Genomic DNA, 20,365 nt, shown 5'->3' with positions numbered 1-20,365 from the left:
AATTTGTAGCTGGATTTAGTCTTCAGTCTTAACCTGTGGCTCTCTAGGTTTAGTGAAATATTTGGAGTTAATGTGCTTTGTAATTTGCCACAAAGATGGCAACATAAGTTAATCTTGAACGGAATAAGACGTGTTTTTTTCCTTTAGTACAAGTACAAGGAAGGCTTTCGCAAGCAGCTCGGCCACCACATTGGAGCCCGGGATATCAAAGATGATCCCAAGATGATGTGGTCCATGCATGTGGCCAAGATCCAGAGTGACAGGGAGTACAAGAAGGACTTTGAGAAGTGGAAGACCAAGTTCAGCAGCCCTGTGGACATGCTGGGGGTGGTGCTGGCCAAGAAGTGCCAGACCTTAGTGAGTGATGTGGACTACAAGAACTACCTGCACCAGTGGACGTGCCTGCCCGACCAGAGTGACGTTGTCCATGCTCGGCACGCCTATGACCTCCAGAGTGATGTGAGTCTAAGATTTGCTTTTGGCTAACAAAACACCGTGTCTACTTTCCTTAGTATCAAAGTTCCCCCAAAATGAGGGGAGTTGAGTTTACACAACTGAGTTCCACTTCCCTGGACTAATGCTCACGCTCTATCCAGTCATCAAAATGTCTGGAGGCACCATTATTCCACAAAGAAAGAGCCAACAAAGCCCTCATTGCTTTGATGGAAGCTTCTAGATTGTTGATTTAGAAGAGTTGTCATTCTCTACATGCTGCTGTTTAAATGTTTTTCAAAACATACTTCTAATCTGAATATTTTGATGATTCACAAAACATACCAAAATGTTAATATTTTCCAAGAATTCAAGCATTGAAATGTTTAGTTTAGTATAATATAACATGATCGTTTATTTCCTTGGGGGTATATCGTTGTGCTTATGTTTAGTGGTTTGTCACTTACAATTTCAGAATTTGTACAAGTCCGACCTTCATTGGCTAAAAGGCATTGGCTGGTTACCCAGTGGTTCTCTTGAGGATGAGAAAAACAAGAGAGCTACCCAGATTTTGAGTGACCACAATTACCGTCAGCACCCAGACAAATTCAAGTTTTCCAGCCTCATGGATTCCATTCCAATGGTTTTGGCAAAAAACAATGCTATTACCATGAACCATGTAAGTCCTTTCTTTACTTGAGGAAGGTATTAGTTTGTGTGTGTGTGTGTGTGTGTGTGTGTGTGTGAACACTGAAATCTGTCTCTATAAAAGAAAATTCACATTCAATTTTTTTACTTGGTATTAAAGTGGTTTTTAGTTAAGTGTTGTGCTTCTTATTGACATGAGATATCTAGACCTGAAAGTGTTACAAATACCAACTCACAGAGCAGATTCTCTTTACTTTCGTTAAGAATCAGATTATTCTTATGTATCTACTCATTACTGGCCTGCACTAGTCATGTCTTTTTTGTTTGTTTTAGCGCCTCTATACAGAAGCTTGGGATAAAGATAAAACCACTGTCCACATAATGCCAGACACCCCTGAAGTTTTACTAGCTAAACAAAACAAAATAAATTTCAGTGAGGTAAGCAATATATTCATGGTGCGTGAGATATTTTCCTTACACTGCACTTTCCAAATCAAACTTATGATGATTTATCTCTATTTCAGAAACTGTACAAACTTGGTCTAGAAGAAACCAAGAATAGAGGCTATGATATGCGGCTAGATGCCATTCCCATCAGGGTGGCCAAGGCCTCCAGAGACACTGCAAGTGACGTAAGTGCACCTGGAAAGTTCTTTGCCTTAGCTTTGGCTCAAAGATTCTTTCTCTCTCCTGGATATATAGTAGAGTGAGTAAGCTATGAGGTCAAAGTTCTTGCTAACAGTTTTTTCTCAGTAAATAGTTCAAAATAATGGTAAGGAAATTCTCAACACAAAGGCTAAATTCTAGCTATGGTTGAGTCCCTAGCTACATGCATTTCAAAATATTGTCCATTTCTTGCTGAACAAAAGCCTTGGATACTTGACTATAGTTCAGACATCCTTTTGGCTTTTCCACATGATGTGTCTCTTACATACAACCGAACTCATTGTAGGATTCCTTCAAAACCCAGCCAATACCCTGTGGACCAATGAACCCACAAGGGCTGAATGAATAGGATACATTATTCTATTTGAAGTCCAACCATCCACGTGGACTATGTGTTTGTATCTACATCCAGTGATTGGTTGCGGCTATTTACTTTCTTTAAAGGATGGATTTGCTCACATTTCCAGAAACCTTTATCCTTCTATTTCTTTTGTCCATGAAGTCAAACATATATTTTTCTTTTATTTCCATAATATGGAAATTAACCATCATAATTTTAAAACTAATGTTCAACAACCACAGGAGGGTTAAAAGTATTAATATATACCAATATAATGGAATATGTGCAGCTATTAAAATTCATGTTTGTGGAGCATATTTAACAACACGGAGAAATGCTTATTTAATAACTGAAAAAAGCAGGCGCAAACCTGTATACAGTATGACTCCTACTCTAATTTTGTTCTCTGTCTGTCTCTATCTCTCTCTCCCTCTCTCTCTCTCCCACACACATGTGCATACACACACACACACACTGCTCAAAAAGCAGTTTTATCAGTGGTTATCACTGAATGACGGAATAATGTTTTAATTTTCCTTTCTTTTTTGTATATGTATATATGCTTTGTTTTCTAAATGGTTTACAAAATGCATGTATTATTTATATGTTCAGAGGAAAATCTTTATGTTTTTAATGAATAGAAAAATCTGGGCCTAGTAATTGCTTTTTATTATAAGTTAAAATAGGCAACTATCAGTCTTTTTCTTCTTCTAGTTCAAGTACAAAGAAGGCTATCGCAAGCAGCTTGGCCACCACATTGGAGCCCGAGATATTAAGGACGATCCCAAGATGATGTGGTCCATGCATGTGGCCAAGATCCAGAGTGACAGGGAGTACAAGAAGGACTTTGAGAAGTGGAAGACCAAGTTCAGCAGCCCCGTGGACATGCTGGGGGTGGTGCTGGCCAAGAAGTGCCAGACCTTAGTGAGTGATGTGGACTACAAGAACTACCTGCACCAGTGGACATGTCTGCCTGATCAGAGTGATGTCATCCATGCTCGGCAGGCCTATGACCTCCAGAGTGACGTGAGTAACTGAGGATCACAGTGACAGCAAAGGTGGGAAATCAGTGAATGAACACCCTTTGAGAAGGTAGAATAAGTGGCACCAAGCTCACAGGCCTCTGCAAAGGGGGGATAGCAATTCTTCTTTTCTTGTGAGAGTTAATCCCTTCACCCTGCAGATCAAAAAGGAGTGTTGTCTGATATCCTGCCTGTCCACCAAACTATATTTTAAGAGAGCTTTTACTTTATTTCATTTTCTCCAGATGAAAATGTCTTCCCATTGCAGGGATAAATATGTGTTGACTATTTGTATTAACAGAATATGTACAAGTCAGATCTCCAATGGCTGAGAGGCATCGGCTGGGTTCCCATTGGCTCTTTGGATGTGGAAAAATGCAAAAGGGCAACTGAAATTTTGAGTGATAAAATCTATCGCCAGCCTCCAGACAGATTCAAATTTACCAGTGTGACTGATTCTCTGGAACAAGTGTTGGCCAAGAATAATGCCATCACCATGAACAAGGTGAGGCTTCAAAATTCAATGAACCAAGGTAGGACTCCTAAAGCTGAATCAAAGAAAAGGGAGTGTAATTAAGAAAAGAAAGAAATAGAGCATTGAGCAACAAAAGACATCTGTCTGTCTACCTATCATCTGTCTGTTTGTCTATCTCTCTATCATCTATCTGATATGTCAATTATATTTTAATATTTACTTCAGTAATTGTTTCATAGTTTTGATTAAAAGACATTTTTGTGGAAAATCGTCTTTGCATAAAAGATATTCTCAATTTCCTTTTAATTGTTAACATAGATTTCAGATTATCAGAAGGCTCTTATAGATATCTGTTCTACTATGAATTGATTACTTAAAGATGTGCATAAGATACATAATGTGTACAAAATGCATAACCTTTTGTTATTTTATTTCTAAAGTTTTTATGGCCCGAAAATTTCTGTTCATTACACAATGAATTTTTTCCTGATGCCATTATATATTTTCTTTGATAGCGTTTGTACACGGAAGCCTGGGACAAAGACAAGACCCAGGTCCACATCATGCCAGACACACCAGAAATTATGTTGGCAAGAATGAACAAGATCAACTACAGTGAGGTGGGGGCACATGTTAATTCTATAACATTTGCATGCTGTTTGTTATTTCAATTGATCTGTTCCATGGTGATAAAATACTAAATGACAACTTTACAAAGAATCTCTTTTCTTGTTTTATATGAATACCAACTCTTGTATTTCTCAATCACCATCCTAAACTTCAAACTTCAAGAAATACAAATGATCATTAGGAAGTGCAACTTGTAAGAACTAATGAATTAAGCAGTAACCATGAGATTATAAGACCTTGTTCTTTAATTAATTTCTTCAATTGGGAACGTAGCAATGTACCAAATATACATGCATCTCCCCCTTATGCTCTATAGCTGTGCTAAATACATTTTCCATGTGTGATTTATTTTTCCTAAATTGTAGTTTAGGGTAAAATTTTAAGATTTTTAAGTATAAGATTAAAGTCAAGGACTGAAATCATAGTACTATCAAATAACACTGAGAGAGAGAAACAGAGACACAGAGAAAGGGAGAGGACTTGTCTGTGGGCATATTAGCAAACTCATTTCCTTCTCACTCCGTCAGCATAGAACCCTGTGTCACCATTTCAGAACCACAGATGTCTAGGCAGAGAGATCAACCTCTAGCATAGGAGTCCCCACCCAACACATTGTCATCTTGCCTTTGCTTAAGTGTTCTCAGTGAGAAGGAGCTTATCTCAGAAATCAACCCATTTGTTCTGGAAAATTCCATTAGCAGGTGCTTCTGATGTGTTGTCACAACACATCAGAGCACAATCAGTCACAAGCTTTCTCTCTGTAGACCCACATAGTCCCCTGAGGCTATGCAGAATCAATCTGTGCCACCTCCATGGAGTTGGAATAGCTACCATGGGACTCCCCTGCTACCTCACCTCAGGGGCTCTTTCTAATCCAAACATCCTAAATTCGTGGGCATTCCTCACATGACATTCCTGCTGGAATGTGGCTCTCAGAACTGAACAAAATCCTGTGAGTAAGGAGTGGCCAGTGTGGAACACAGTTGACTGTCATATTTCCTCTTCTGGACACTTGACCCCCATTGTGCTCCCTGTGCCTCAGGGCACATTGGCTGCTATGTCACTGCTGGTACACATGGAACTTGGGATCAACTGAAACCCTAAGACATTTTACCTGGGCTTAAGCTAGGTTTCCTCTGTCCTGCATTTATATATTTTCAATTTAAATCTCAATTCAAAGATTGACATTTATCTCTCTGCAATTTCTTCTCAAAATAAACCTATTGGTTTAATACTGTGGAGATTTTTGTGAATCTAAGAGCCTCTCAGCTGAAGTATTAGTTGTTTCCCCCAGCTTTGTGCTATCAACAAGAAAAATAGTATTTCTTTGACAGCATGAATCAACAGTACATTACTCTTCTGCAGAATGTAACTTAGAAATTTTAAATAGATTAGCCATCATCTTAAGTTATTTTATTTTTGGGGTGCAGAGTATAATTTGGTAATTGTATAACTAGCTCTTAATTGTCACCAAAAACTAAAATTATCAGGTGCTACTCTCGAATAGAAAAGGAGTGAATTTTAAGTTAAACCTGTGATAGAGGTGCCATATTGTTACAGAAAAGTATGTATTGTATGTGCAGGAATTAGGAGACAAAATGTGCCTGGAACCAGCCACTCAGCATTTCTGGAATTCTCTACTGTGTCTTTACTGCAAAGGCTCAGAGATGCTAAGGTGTTGCTGTTGATTGGAAGGGACCCAGGGAGATTGCTGACTGCCTAACCTGCCTCGTCTGCTTTCTCTGTCTTTTCCCCAGCAGCTGAGTTCTTTTCTATTGTTTCCTTCCCATTCAGGACAGGAAGATAAAATGCAAATTTGATTATGTCACTCTTCTTCAAAGATTTTTGTTCGTTTCCTATTTGCTGTAGAATTAAATGCAAACATCTTATCCTCAAGCATCATTCTTTTCTGTCCTCTCTTGCCACTTCTCCCTGGGCCCGCACCCCCCTTCCTTTGACACTCCTGCACTTTCACTCCCCTGTGCCTTAATTCATTCAACTTCCTCTGCCCTTGACTGTGACATCAGTCTATTGAAACCATACTCGTCACTCAGGGTCAATGCAAAGGTCCCTCACTCCCTCTGCAGAAACTTTCCTGATTCTCAATTCAGAATAAATTATTCCTTCCTGGAGTTCTTCGTTAATAATATGGTTGAATCAGCTCTTGTAGTTTGACTTTTTGGCAGCTTGTTCCATAGGTTTTGAGTCTTTCCATCAATTCTTCCAGAAATCTTGAACATGGGAGAGGTCGCATACACATCTTTGATTCCCAAGTACCCATCACAGTCATGGCATAGAGTCAGTGCAGAATAAGAGTGAATCGAATCAATTTCCATGATCAATAGTTAATCAAGTCTTTCTGATTCACATTTTTACCACCTTAGGCCTATGAGTTTCGGAGTAATTTTTCCAGTTGTTTTCAAAACTGATTTATTGTAAGCAAAATTTTTTAAATGATATATAATATCTACGTATAGTTAATTCAACGTAAGTTTTAAAATAAAAAACAAAGATGCGATGTTCTCTATAGGTATCATTTTTAAGTCTTCAGCAAAATATGTAGAAGGGCTAGAACTCTCAAAAGTGAGATTATTGTAGGCACCTACCTGTGTAGAACTTAGTGAATTATTCCAGTCTCCTGTTAGTTTTTGGATATTAATGTCAACATCCAACTGATTTCTTTTTCCCCCAAATGTAGAGTCTGTATAAACTTGCCAATGAAGAAGCAAAGAAGAAAGGCTATGACTTGCGAAGTGATGCCATTCCGATCGTGGCAGCCAAGGCCTCCAGGGACATCGTCAGTGATGTGAGTTGTCAATTTTATTCTGCGTACATGATCAGTCTGAAGTGACATTTTCACTGAACTAAATCTTTAAAAAGAACTTTCCTGGATCTTTGAAAATATATCCTGATGCGTTTGTGTGGAATTTTTCAAAAACCTCGTTTTGAGGGAAATGAAAAATTTCATGTTGATAAAAGGGGTTTGTAACCTTTAGGACACAGTATCTTCAGTGAAAACTGATTCACCAAGAATAGACAAAGATCCATTCTTGTGGAAACAGTTGGAGTGCAGCTGCAGGCTTGGAGATGTTTGTATAAAAATGATCACAGTGCTGATAGAAAGTGTATTTCATAAACTTAAGTTCTCCCCAGGAGAATAAATGCCTTACTTTACACAGCACTTTAATATACAATATTCAAAAAATGCTTATGATACTTGCCATTGCCATTTGCCCTTGTAAGATTATGAAAAGAAGGCAATAATCAGTACCCGAGGCGGCTACCAGCCCAAGTTCTCACCCTTAACAATAGCTCCTGGCTGTGTAGCTCGCAGCTCCCAGAAGAAAACCATCATCCTTTCCTGGTGCCACAGGGAATCGGAACAGACCACTGGTCTAAAACTCAAGTCCCACTATTTGCTGTGCTTTCTATTGAAAGATCATGTCAATGACTCACTTTAATCTATGTAGGTTGGACCTTCCCCACAAATGGATTTGTGCCAGTAATAATAAATAATGAAATAATAATAACCAAGATGTGTTGAGAACTCTGTGCTAAGAGCTTTACATGCATTACCTCACTTACTCTTCATAATTACCCCAGGATGTGAATATTGTTGTTGTTCCCATTTTGTGGATTGCTTCAGCAACTTGCCTAAAATCAAACTCTTAGTGGGTGGTGGAGTTGAAACTCCAAACAACCTTGTTCCTTTCCACTGTACCACTGCCTCCTGCTGACTCATCTATACTTTCTCACTCAGCTATTTTTGAGACTAGAAGCACGTATTTTGAGTAATTGGCTCAGATTGCAGGCCGAAGTCATTGGACATGGAGTAATAAAAACATTCTTGGCCCATGAGAGACTAGAGACCGTGACTTTATTAGGAGCATGCTCTAACCAATTGGGCTGTTACATCAGCTTCACCAGTATAATCAGGTTTCAAAATGAGGCCAAAAATTTGCCACCCCCACTGTATGCCTGAACCCATTATGAAATAATAAATTCTCCTCTGCTGCTGCTGCAGGTAGCCCTTGACCTAGAGCATTTCATCCTCGCAGGAACCAGACACTCATTTTACTGCCTGTTCAATGCACTGTGTTACCAAGTGCATCTCTTTCCTGACATGCTTTTACAGAATAAGCTCCATTTCTCTAAGTTCCCTGGGTCGAATGGCCTCTAGCACACGTCCACAGGTGGCCTTTCCTCACTGTGTGAACTTCCTGCCTCCAGAACTATTCCTCAGTACCAGGCCATAGGTGTATACACTACAATTATATGGATTCCATCTATTTTTACTACCTCTATAAGCTTCAAGGATGAAAGTCAGGACATTGGCTTGAGCTAGTGCTTAAGCAAGTCAGCTTACAACTGTGATGTAAGCAAGGTGATTTTGTACAGACTTTGGGCCTCTGAGGATTACAATAAAAACCTGATTTGTGTGTTTTCATCTCAGTACAAATACAAAGATGGTTACCGCAAGCAGCTTGGCCATCACATTGGAGCCCGAGATATTAAGGATGATCCCAAGATGATGTGGTCCATGCATGTGGCCAAGATCCAGAGTGACAGGGAGTACAAGAAGGACTTTGAGAAGTGGAAGACCAAGTTCAGCAGCCCCGTGGACATGCTGGGGGTGGTGCTGGCCAAGAAGTGCCAGACCTTAGTGAGTGATGTGGACTACAAGAACTACCTGCACCAGTGGACATGTCTGCCTGATCAGAGTGATGTCATCCATGCTCGGCAGGCCTATGACCTCCAGAGTGACGTGAGTACAGTACCTATAACAGCGCTGTGTGCAGAAATAATTTCACCTATATAAAAGTTATCTTTTATACACAATCCATTGGCCTACTCAAGCTAGGATTTATTGGTCAGTGAATGAGATTTGAATCAGAGTATAGTTTTATTGCTTTATTGTGAATCTGTTAATAAGCTTTATAAGGAAGTAAGGTTTACAAATAGGACTTGGTGTTATAAAAAAAAACAAAACTGGAATTAAGCAATGTTAGAATTCAGGGTCCACCAGAGGGAGACATTTTCTTTTATTTTTTTAAGGAGGAAGAAACATCACATTTTTATTAAAAAGAAAAATTACTCTGAAATTTTTTTTAGCATCCTTGCAAAACAAATGAGGTTATAATTAGTAAAATACTGATGCCTGCTACAATGCCAAATGTTGTTTATATGAAATAAAACAACTCACTCTGTCTATAAGCTATTGGATCATTTCACTGATGCTTCCTCCTCTTGGCACGGCTCTCTTTGTGGAGGGGTCACGTGGTGATGACAGAGCCTAGTTCCTATTAGAAGCAGATGCACCATCTCACATCTGGGTGTGAGAAGCACATTTCCTGCAGCATATATTTATAAATGTTTGAAGGAATTATTAAGCATGAGAGGACTTTGGAGAATAAAATGAATTAATAATAATTATACATTAATTTGCTCTTCCTAGAAACTGTACAACCCACCTGTGAAAACTCCCACATCTGTTCTGTAGCTTTCAACATATAGAACTCTGTGCTTTGCAATTCTTTCCAAAAACAAAAGGCTTTGCCTGCACATGAAAGGTAGTTAAAAATGGTTAATGTCACCCGTAGAGTGATAGAGTGACAGCATTGACAGATTTCTCACATCCATCTATTTGTTGAGTGACTTTTGGAGATTGCCTCCTTCACACTGTGATATGGTCTTAATGAGGTAGGAAGCATTTGAAAGTAAAAAAAGCCCTCCAGAGGTATAAAATGTTATTGTTTTCATTCTTGCTGTTGTTATTGAGGGGGCAATTAATAGTCAGCATAGGACAATTCCAATAGGCTTTTTGTTTAGACTGCAAAATACCAGCCTATATTTTCTACTGAGTTTCTGTTACTGGAGAAATCCTTCCAAAGAGCTGAGCAAAGGTCCAACTCCGTTGTTGTGCAGCAGTTATGAAAATTTAATGGGTACACAAGAATTTTTAGCAGAACAAAATGATTTAAAATAAAGTGAGAAATAAAATATGGGAAGACAATTCTGGAAAGGAGCCCATGCTTTCTGTCCTGAGAACTCGGTGTGGAAGAGACTGGGGCCCTGGACCAATGAAATTTATTGCCCTGAATCTTAGTGTTAAAACCATCACAGGTCTGCCTTGGGGCTTTAGGGGATCTACATCATTATTTTATTTTAAATTCTCTCTCTTTTTTTTTTAAAGAGCTTTACGGATAATTTTAAATATAAGAAAAAGAAAATCAGGTTATAATAACCCAAACACTGAAAAAGCCCACTCCTGCTCATATAATTTATCCACACACATTGTTTTATGTGCTATTTTTTCATTTAATATTATATTAATGACTTTTCTATGTCATCAATATTTTTTAAAATAGGGCTTTTAATAACTGCAGAGTATTTAATTTGACTAGGATTGACATTTATTTGCCGATAACCTGTTGTTGGACATATGTGTGGTTTCTCTCACTCTGAGTTGGCATTCTTTTCCTGTGCCCAAGGACATCATAACAACATTCACTGACCTGAGTGATGGAGATTTATTAGTTTGGGTCACTCCTCTCCTAACAACCTGAAATATTTGATCACTTTTTGTTATGGCTAGGAGATATTTCTGGGTTGTTTTTGAACATAGATCCTCTTTTAGTCTGTCTAATACTTGTTTTCAATGAAAAAAAAAAACCCAACAACCAGAATTGTAGTTTGTTATTGATTTCATTTGTATCTTTACCCTAAATCCTTTGGTCTTGCTGAAGAACTTGTGGCTTTTTCCTCTTCACAGAATATTTATAAGTCCGATCTCCAGTGGCTGAAAGGCATTGGCTGGGTCCCCATTGGGTCTCTGGATGTAGTCAAGTGCAAGAGAGCGGGAGAGATACTGAGTGACAACCTCTACCGGCAGCCTCCAGACAAACTGAAATTTACCAGTGTGACTGATTCCCTGGAACAGGTGTTGGCCAAGAACAACGCCATCAACATGAACAAGGTGAGCCCCAGCTGCCTCAAGCTTTGCCAAGATGCCAAAAGACGTTATTATATTTTAATGACTAGTGGAGTTAAAATGATCCATGAAGGTGTATGGTTACATTTACCTCTTAAATGACATACGTGAAGTCCTCTAAATGATTTCTATCATTCCCAGTTTTAAACCTTGATAATGAGCATAAAGACTCAAACCTCCAACTGAATACCTTATATCTAAGTCTGGTTTATTTTTCCTAATTAGAGCAAGAATAATTATGCTTTAATTTGACTTTTTGTAATTTCTACTTCAAATGGTTTTCTACCCACATCTTCTTTGACAGCGCTTATACACAGAGGCCTGGGACAAAGACAAGACTCAAGTTCATATCATGCCCGATACCCCGGAGATCATGTTGGCAAGGCAGAACAAAATCAACTACAGTGAGGTAGGGGCAAAATTCTGTGGTGCTACACTTATTTTGCTGTCGTTGTTATTGTTTATTTTTCTACACTTAATTTTATGGAGATTCTTGGGCCTCAGTGGTGCATGCAGCTTCATGATATGAACACTGAGTCTGTTCAACCTTTCCCTCTCGGGGTTGAATATTATATTCTATAGGATCCCAAGGGCAAACTAAAGCCACATTAACTTTTCAGTTTATGACAATTGCCTGTGTGGGTCAGTGGGACTGAGTAGTATTTTGGGCATTTCCAAGGGGTAGGACCGGCAGATAAAATACTGGCTTATTATTTATACTAAAAAATTATTAATTATTTATCTGAAATTCAAGTACAACTGGGCATGCTATATTTTTATTTGCTAAATCTTGCAACCCTACCAAAGGGGCCTCTAACAATATCCATCTCTTTCCCACCTGAATCCTGAATAAAATTGAGAAGTAAAACAAAAGAGTAGAAATAGAAGTCAAAATCTCACATTTTTTACTATTGAACCTAGGGTAAAGGATACATTGGTATGAAAGCAAAATGTGCCTGCTAACTGAACCCCAGAATTTGTTTCCTCTCCCGGGCACAGGCCGCAGTGGAGCAAGGCAATCCCTGCTTCACCGTCCTGAGGGAGAGGTTCTACTTAGAGCACAGAGAAACAGAGGAGGGCCCTGGGCTTGGTCCTAAAGGGAGCAGGTCAGAGCTGAGCTGCTCATGCCCCCTTGTCTCATCCCTACCAATTAGATGAATCAGTAAATCTCTGCACCTCTCCACGGGCAGACAGAGTAAAGAGACAGGGAACGGAGAAAGTCCAGAGATAAAATAATGGAGCTCCCTTTATAAGAAGGAAACCTCAGGTGTGAGAAAGAAGTGTTATCCATTAACAAATCTCATTTGTTTCTAAGGCTATATAGTATTTTTGGGTAGGATGTAATGCAATCTATTTACTTTCAAATATTGCTTGAAATTTAGATTGTTTCTAGTTCCTCTCCATTTTAAAATTATCTGGTATGTCACTTGAAAATCTCCAAATTGTTGCTGTCGAAATTTTTGCTTTAACTCTGACTTGCTTTCTATAGAGTCTGTATAAACTTGCCAATGAAGAAGCAAAGAAGAAAGGCTACGACTTGCGAAGCGATGCCATCCCGATCGTGGCAGCCAAGGCCTCCAGGGACATCGTCAGTGATGTGAGTAGCAACACACCATGTATTTACACGGTTGGATGGAGTGGGGGACAGGATCGTTATTAAAATGGGAAGATGCATCTGGGTGCCAGTGAAGGCATGTTTATTGACTTATTTTTCTAAATAAAAGAAGTTATTTTCACTTGGAAAAACTTTCATATTTTTAGCTCCAAAAGACTTTGATAATCAAGTCCTATAGGCTGAGAGGGTGTCCTAAACTTCAGTACAAAATTGAATTTGAATCTACAATCATCCATATCTATAATTTTTTGTTTTGTTTCTTTTTGCTGAGGAAGATTTGCCCTGAGCTAACATCCATTGCCAATCTTCCTCTCTTTTTAACTGAGGAAGAGTAGCCCTGAGCTAACATCTGTGCCAATCTTTCTCTATTTTATATCTGGGTCACCTCACAGTGTGGCTTTACAAGTGGTGTAGGTCTGTGCCCAGGATCTGAACCTGCAAATCTGGGGCTGCCCAAGTGGAGCACATGGAACTTGAATCACTTGGCCACCGAGGCAGCCCCCATATCTATAATTTTGAGACATTCATCTCCATATTTTGAACACATATCCCTCACAGAAGCAAGAAAATGCCAGGAGAGTTTAAATAAATACCTTGGTTACATGTATTAGTTCAACACCAGAAAAAGACCTGGCACAGCCGAGTTAGAAAAATGCACCTTTCCTTAAACCTGCTCTGGATTTTTGCCAAGCCTTTCTCTGAAAAATTGCCGGAAGTTCTTCCTTTTGAGTTCTTTTTAAATGAAAACAGGAAAACAAAGACAAACAACCAAAACCAACAAAATGGTAAACCTGAGTTCTTTTTGCTGTCCCTGGAAGAAGTGAGTCCTTTGGTGGATAATTTAGACTTTTGTAAATTTACGTTTAGATTTGTGTGATGTTGTTGCCTAAAGTATAGAAAAAACATCCAGAGTAGACACTTACCACTACCACCAACAAAATGCTTTCATATAGGTGTACAATCTGTTTCCTTGAGAAATCCCAACGAACCTCAGCTAAATTTGATCTCCAACAGAGCAGGGCTTGCAGGATAAAGAACATAAGCCAGTCCACTTCAGGGAGTCAAGTGACCCAGTGAAAGTCAGCAGAGGCAGGTTTAGGAGGGGTCGTGAGTGGGCTGGGTGGGGTGAAGCGGTACCTGAGGACTCAGGAATAACATCCTCAAAATCATATGTTAGGCTTCAGGGGTTAGTGATTTCACTGACCCAAGAGGAAGAAAAGCCAGTGTACAATACCGATTGATTTGCTGAAAAGTGTTGTAGCCTTTATTTCCAGGGACTTAATGTCCACGAACCATGGGACCATGTAGAAGCCATTGGAATATTGCTGTACAGTCTAATCAGAGTTGAAGATGAGGAGATAAGTCGATATTCAGATGACTCCATTTCTCTGCAAGAATTACCAATTTTAAAGTAATGAAGTTTTATGGGGCCAGCCCTGTGGCATAGCAGTTAAGTTCGTGCACTCTGCTTCAGCAGCCCAGGATTCTCCCATTCGGATCCCGGCCACAGACCTGTGCACTGCTTGTCAAGCCACGCTGTGGCAGGTGTCCCATATATAAAGTAGAGGAAGATGGGCACAGATGTTAGCTCAGGGATAATCGTCCTCAAAAAAAAACAAAGTTTTAAATTAATAAGACTTTTAGCCCTTTCTATTCACTTTTATTTTTAAAACTACCCTTATTATTTCAGTACAAATACAAAGATGGCTACCGCAAGCAGCTCGGCCACCACATTGGAGCCCGAGATATCAAAGATGATCCCAAGATGATGTGGTCCATGCATGTGGCCAAGATCCAGAGTGACAGGGAGTACAAGAAGGACTTTGAGAAGTGGAAGACCAAGTTCAGCAGCCCCGTGGACATGCTGGGGGTGGTGCTGGCCAAGAAGTGCCAGACCTTAGTGAGTGATGTGGACTACAAGAACTACCTGCACCAGTGGACGTGCCTGCCCGACCAGAATGATGTTGTCCATGCTCGGCAGGCCTACGACCTCCAGAGCGATGTGAGTACTGAGATTCACCAAATACTACTGGTGACCACACTCATGATAGTATTACTATCTGCAGAACACTGCACAGTAATACGTAAATAATGGTCTAAGGTTAGGTAGAGCCTTCAGAAGGAATAAAATTTCTTCTTTCTGTCCTTCATTCACTGTACCTTACTTTTCTTCTAGAGAGAACGTAATACTATGAGACTATATCCAATTTGGCCTTCATATTTTAAAAGACATAGACATGAAGTTTGGCTATCCAAGTTTTCCAGTTTTTTCCTTTTGTTTTTGAAATCGTGTCATAACAGTTTCAATAATAATTGCTTTTGTGTTTGATCGCACCAGAACGTTTATAAATCAGATCTCCAGTGGCTGAAAGGCATTGGCTGGGTCCCCATTGGGTCTCTGGATGTAGTCAAGTGCAAGAGAGCGGGAGAGATACTGAGTGACAACCTCTACCGGCAGCCTCCAGATAAGCTGAAATTTACCAGTGTGACTGATTCCCTGGAACAGGTGTTGGCCAAGAACAACGCCATCAACATGAACAAGGTGAGCCCCCAATTTAGGGGAAAATAAAACAGGGTTGTATGTCCTTGACAATATCTATGATTAATTAAGTTAGTCTTTTTTGTTTTATCTAGTTTCCATCCTGTATGTAATGATTTGGTTGAGTTCTCTATTCAGTTACATCAGGATTCCAAAAACATGTATGGGAATTTCTGTTTTGACATCTCCTGTGAAATGGCCAGAGTTAAAAATAGGACATTGTTTGGTGTACAAATGGTTTGAAGTCTACGAGAGTTATTCATGGCTTGGTATCAAGGTTTCTTTCTTGTTGGATTTTTATCTATGTTAAGTATAGAACAAACAAATCAGATGCAAATCTCCATAACGTTTATCAAAAACAAATCTGGAGATGGCATATCCAGGGACATTTGCAGTTAATAAACAAACAAAACCATGGGAAGGATTTATTAATACAGCCATGGTACATATGCTTGGAAAAAACTTACTTTTAATTTAATTGGAGTGGAGGCGATCTTGTAAAAAAATACACACCCACATGATTTCTGTTCATATCTTAGTCTACATTTATGTTTAGTGACAATAATACCTTGTAATATCAAAGAGACTGGAGTGGTTAGTGTACAGCACACAACACAGACAGTCAGGAGGCCGGCTCTCCACTTTGTCGTGAACTCTAAAGTGGAAACTCCTGTTTACAACAAACATTGTTTTCCTAATTCATTAACCTTTTTATCCTTCACAGCGCTTGTACACAGAAGCCTGGGACAAAGACAAGACTCAAATCCACATCATGCCTGACACACCTGAAATTACATTGGCAAGACAAAATAAAATAAATTACAGTGAGGTAAGACTGTTTGTTTTATTTCCTTGATCTGACGGCATTGATTTTTGCTGATGTAGCAGAAAGGTCAGAATTGTACATTTAATTCTCATGTGGACCAATTAGTTCAGTTTTATTTTTTATGCTCATTACCCTACTCTGAATATGTGTATCCTTGTATTTAAAAAGTGGATAGAAAGATGGAGAAATAAATAAACACAAAAATATCTCCATGTCAGGAGGGGAAAAAAAACCTCTCAAAGCTAAGTATTAATGACTGAAACATATTGTAATTTTAATTTTAAAAAATGATTGCTATTTATAAAATTAATACTTGCTTCAAAATTTGTTCTGTGAGTTTTTCTTCAGTTACCTCACCTGTAAAATGGGATAAAAATGTCTATCTTGAAGAATTTTTGTGATGACTAAATGAGGTAGTATGCATATATTATGCCCAGCATGGAGCCTGGTGCAAAATACGTTGCTTGATAAATTTTCATTTCTTCCCTTTACACTCAAGTCGTCATAAAAATTAGATTTATTTAATATGCACAAATTACTCAGGTTTATTTACAAGAACTGAAATGAGAATTCTTAAATTCATCTATTTCAAAATTGTCTAAGGACAATAAAATACATTCTTTTATGCATTGTCTCCAGCCTCACTAAACTTGTCATCACATATCTTTGAAATGCAGAAACACTAGTGCAGAAACAGCTTCTTGCCCAGTTGTTCTTGCCAAAGTCAAACCTCTTACATGTTTGTGTGACTTTGTTTAAAAAAAAAAGGAGGGCAGACTTTTCTTCAGTTTGAGAACACTGGAAAATTTAAGTGCTCATTTTCAAGACTTGACCATATTCATTATTTAACCCGGATTAATGACTTTTGCCTATAATAATGTAGCCCTAAAGAAGAGGCAGGCTTGTATCAAATAACCTTGGCAAGTGAAATGAAGAGGATACCCTTTCTCTTTCTCTAGCATTATAAAACAGACCCAAGGACAAGCCTGATCATAGGTATTTGATTGACCTTGACTTCAGTCACTTTGCAGTGAGCAATTTTTCTCTTGGCCACTGAGCTCCCCTGTGGGATTAGCTTTTCCCATGAGGTCTGTCTCACCCTGGGCAGAAGTTAGTTTCTATCCCAAATCGTAACGATCCTTCTAAGCCTCCCCCTTTTGTTAAAATTAGGTCAGTTGAGGTACATTTTTTTTTTTTTCCAGACTGCTAAAAGGAAATTGAGTTATTTTTTATTTCTAAAAATTTCAGCTGGATTTACCTTCTTTAAAATTGCATGATTATCTTAATTCCCTAAGGACTGTTTTCTGAAGATCACATTTCGGAGTGGCCCACTTGACTTTCTTCTCAACCCATTACCACTGGTACCTTCATGCCATACTTTGTTCAAAAAATGTAAACAAAACAAAGCAACTATATCTTTTTTTCCTCTTAAATTCTCATTTACTGTTCTAGTTCTCTTGGGTAAATAACTTAGTGTTCTCTTTGAAACTCTGCATCTTTTTCAAATATTGGAAGAATGAAAAAAATCTGTTTGTTTGACCTGAAGCCATGAGATGATTCAAGCACATTTTTCCCCACTTATACCTAAAGACAAATTTGAGCATTTATTCTTAAAAGGAAAAATATAATAAAGTATTTGGCTCTCCAGTTACAAAATAAACATTTCCAGAAATTTTTAAGAATAATTGCCCTCAGGATTTTCTCTCAAATGTATCAAATTTATCCTTATTTTTACTTTAGCTTTTCCGTGTGAAATCTCATCTTGAAAAGAATGTAAATTGTCACATATTAATAATCTACATTAAAAACATATAATAATCTCCCTCTGGGACTCTTAAGTCATTTAAAAATTAAGCACCTCTGCAACATGTTTAAAATCCAGATATTATTCCAATATTTTTAATTCAATCTAATTTGACATTGGGGCATAATAATGAAGCAATTAGTTTTTGTTGTTTCTGCCGCACTTTTTTTTTTTTTGAGGACGCTTAGCCCTGATCTAACATCTGCCAACAATCCTCCTCTTTTTTGCTGAGGAAGACTGGCGTTGAGCTAACATCCATGCCCATCTTCCTCTACTCTACATGTAGGACGCCTGCCACAGCATGGCTTGACAATTGGTGCATATGTCCGCACCTGGGATCCGAACTGGCAAACCGCGGGCAGCCGAAGTGCAACATGCGAACTTAACCACTGCACCACCAGGCCGGCCCCTCTGCCACACTTTTTAGGGATTTTCCTTACATTTAAGATTTTATCATTACACAGCTTCAACATTGAAAAACACACTGATCCATATAAAGTAGAAAGATAAGGCCCTAAAGAGGTCATTGTTATTTTTTTCCTTAAAACCATAAGTGATTTCTAAATCTTTTTCCTGTATCTTTTAATGGTACTGGGTCTGCTTTCCTTACTCACTAAGTCTCCAAGTAGAGGAAAGGGGGAAAACTGAAATTAAAGATTAAATTATTCCATCGTAGACTAATTTAAGGACTATGTCTCTGTTTGGGGGCTAGAGATGACCTACTTTCAAACCTCAGGTGTCCTTGAGGTTGCACAAAGGCTTTCAATGGGTTTGCAGGCATGCATTGTTTTAAGCAAATTGTTTAGCATAGCTTCAAACTCCAGAGTAGTCTTTTCTAAATTATCCGCCTGAGAAGACCCTTTCCTCCCGTTAAAGTGTGATCCACTTCCTCTTTCTTAGTCACTCTTCTTTCACTTTAAAACCAGAAAAGTGCGGATTAAAGGAGAGGAAGAGACTAGACAGCTAAATGCCACTCATGTTCCTGAACTGGATTCTAGGTAGAAAAACAACATTGGTATTAAAGACATTTCTGGGACAATTGATGAAATTTGAAGATTCACTCTATATTAGAAAATAATATTATATGAATATTAAATTTCCCAAAATTAATGAATATATTGTGGTTGTGTAAAAATGAGTTTATTCTTAGGACATACATACTCAAGCATTTAGGGGTGAAGGTCACAATGTCTACAATTTGCTCAATCACTTTTTATTGTTGAAAGTAAGAAGGAGAATTAAAAAATAAATATACATACCACACATACGTAAAAAGAGAGATAAAGCAAATAGGGTAAAAATGTTAAGAATTGGCTAGTTGAGAGTTTATTGTACTATTCTTGTAACTTTTCTGTAGGTCTGAAATTTTTCAAAATAAGGAAAATATACATTTTTAAATATTAAAATATATATTAAAATATTTGACTGAGTATGATTATATGAAGATTTTATGTTTAAAAACAGGAAAAAAAAGAAAAGCGTACCTGCGCCAGCAGTTACTGTGATGTACACCCAAGAGTATTAAAAAAAAACCACTCTGCCAAGCAGACAATTTAGTTCATTAATGTCCACCAAAACCTTTTTTCACTCAAGGTATCGAGTTCCTATAAATGACAAAAATATCGTAAGAGACCCAATAAATGTTTACTTTTTATGTTTGAAAATTATTTATCAAAATGTATATTTTATTTCTATTTTGATTGAGTATCAATATTAGCATTTATTTAAAGATTTATTTTGTTTTAACAGTGTGTAGAATTGGTCAAAATTCTTATAAGTGGCTCACAAGCAAAAAACGCTGAAGGCCTCTGGTATAGATGATTTGTTTAATGTGATTCTCAAACTATGTTCCCATGGAACACCTGTGTTCCACCTTTTGTGTGCATCTGTCTTGCTGCAGAAACTGAACAGTGGGTGTTTTCCCAATTCACAGAAAAAATTAACAAATACAATTTTATCAATTTTGTATTTTTGACTCATAAATCTTTAGTACCTGCTATACCCGTTCTGCTGGCAATTTCAAGCAATTGACAAAATGAATAAATAGGGAGCAAATCAATATTAACAAAGATATTCGGAAGCACTGGGTTCTCCTTAGCTTTGCACCATTTGATTGCAGCCACATGCTCATACTGGTAGTAGTATTAATGCATATTAATATATAGTCAAATTCTTTGCTAATAAAATTGTTCCTAATTCAAGTTTGGAGCTAAATAAATCAACATTTCTTGGTTGTTTCATGAGAAGAGCAATTTAAACACATTTGACAACTATTGACTTAACGTCTAATATGGATAAGGATTTATGCAAAGAGAACTTGTGGTGTTAAAACCTGCTGAATGTAAGATTTTAATGTAAATAAATAGCTTGGATAAAT

At 38.0% G+C, this 20,365-nt stretch overlaps 1 protein-coding gene across 18 annotated transcripts in view; it reads left to right on the top strand.

The window, feature by feature from the left end:
• The window catches only part of NEB (nebulin), a 189,279-nt gene that overhangs the window by 76,912 nt on the left and 92,002 nt on the right, over positions 1-20,365 (top strand). For all 18 annotated transcript variants that reach the window (XM_046658453.1, XM_046658470.1, XM_046658469.1 and 15 more), the window contains exons 57-71: positions 148-459; positions 908-1,111; positions 1,414-1,518; positions 1,605-1,712; positions 2,801-3,112; positions 3,410-3,613; positions 4,099-4,203; positions 6,912-7,019; positions 8,667-8,978; positions 10,986-11,189; positions 11,509-11,613; positions 12,694-12,801; positions 14,510-14,821; positions 15,158-15,361; positions 16,083-16,187. In XM_046658453.1, coding sequence (XP_046514409.1) covers positions 148-459; positions 908-1,111; positions 1,414-1,518; positions 1,605-1,712; positions 2,801-3,112; positions 3,410-3,613; positions 4,099-4,203; positions 6,912-7,019; positions 8,667-8,978; positions 10,986-11,189; positions 11,509-11,613; positions 12,694-12,801; positions 14,510-14,821; positions 15,158-15,361; positions 16,083-16,187 — 2,808 coding nt within the window. The remainder of the gene's footprint in view (positions 1-147; positions 460-907; positions 1,112-1,413; positions 1,519-1,604; positions 1,713-2,800; positions 3,113-3,409; positions 3,614-4,098; positions 4,204-6,911; positions 7,020-8,666; positions 8,979-10,985; positions 11,190-11,508; positions 11,614-12,693; positions 12,802-14,509; positions 14,822-15,157; positions 15,362-16,082; positions 16,188-20,365) is intronic.

The sequence above is a fragment of the Equus quagga genome, chromosome 4 (assembly GCF_021613505.1).
Source record: "Equus quagga isolate Etosha38 chromosome 4, UCLA_HA_Equagga_1.0, whole genome shotgun sequence".
Classification (NCBI taxonomy): Eukaryota; Metazoa; Chordata; class Mammalia; order Perissodactyla; family Equidae; genus Equus; species Equus quagga.
This window is presented reverse-complemented; position numbering and strand designations above follow the sequence as displayed.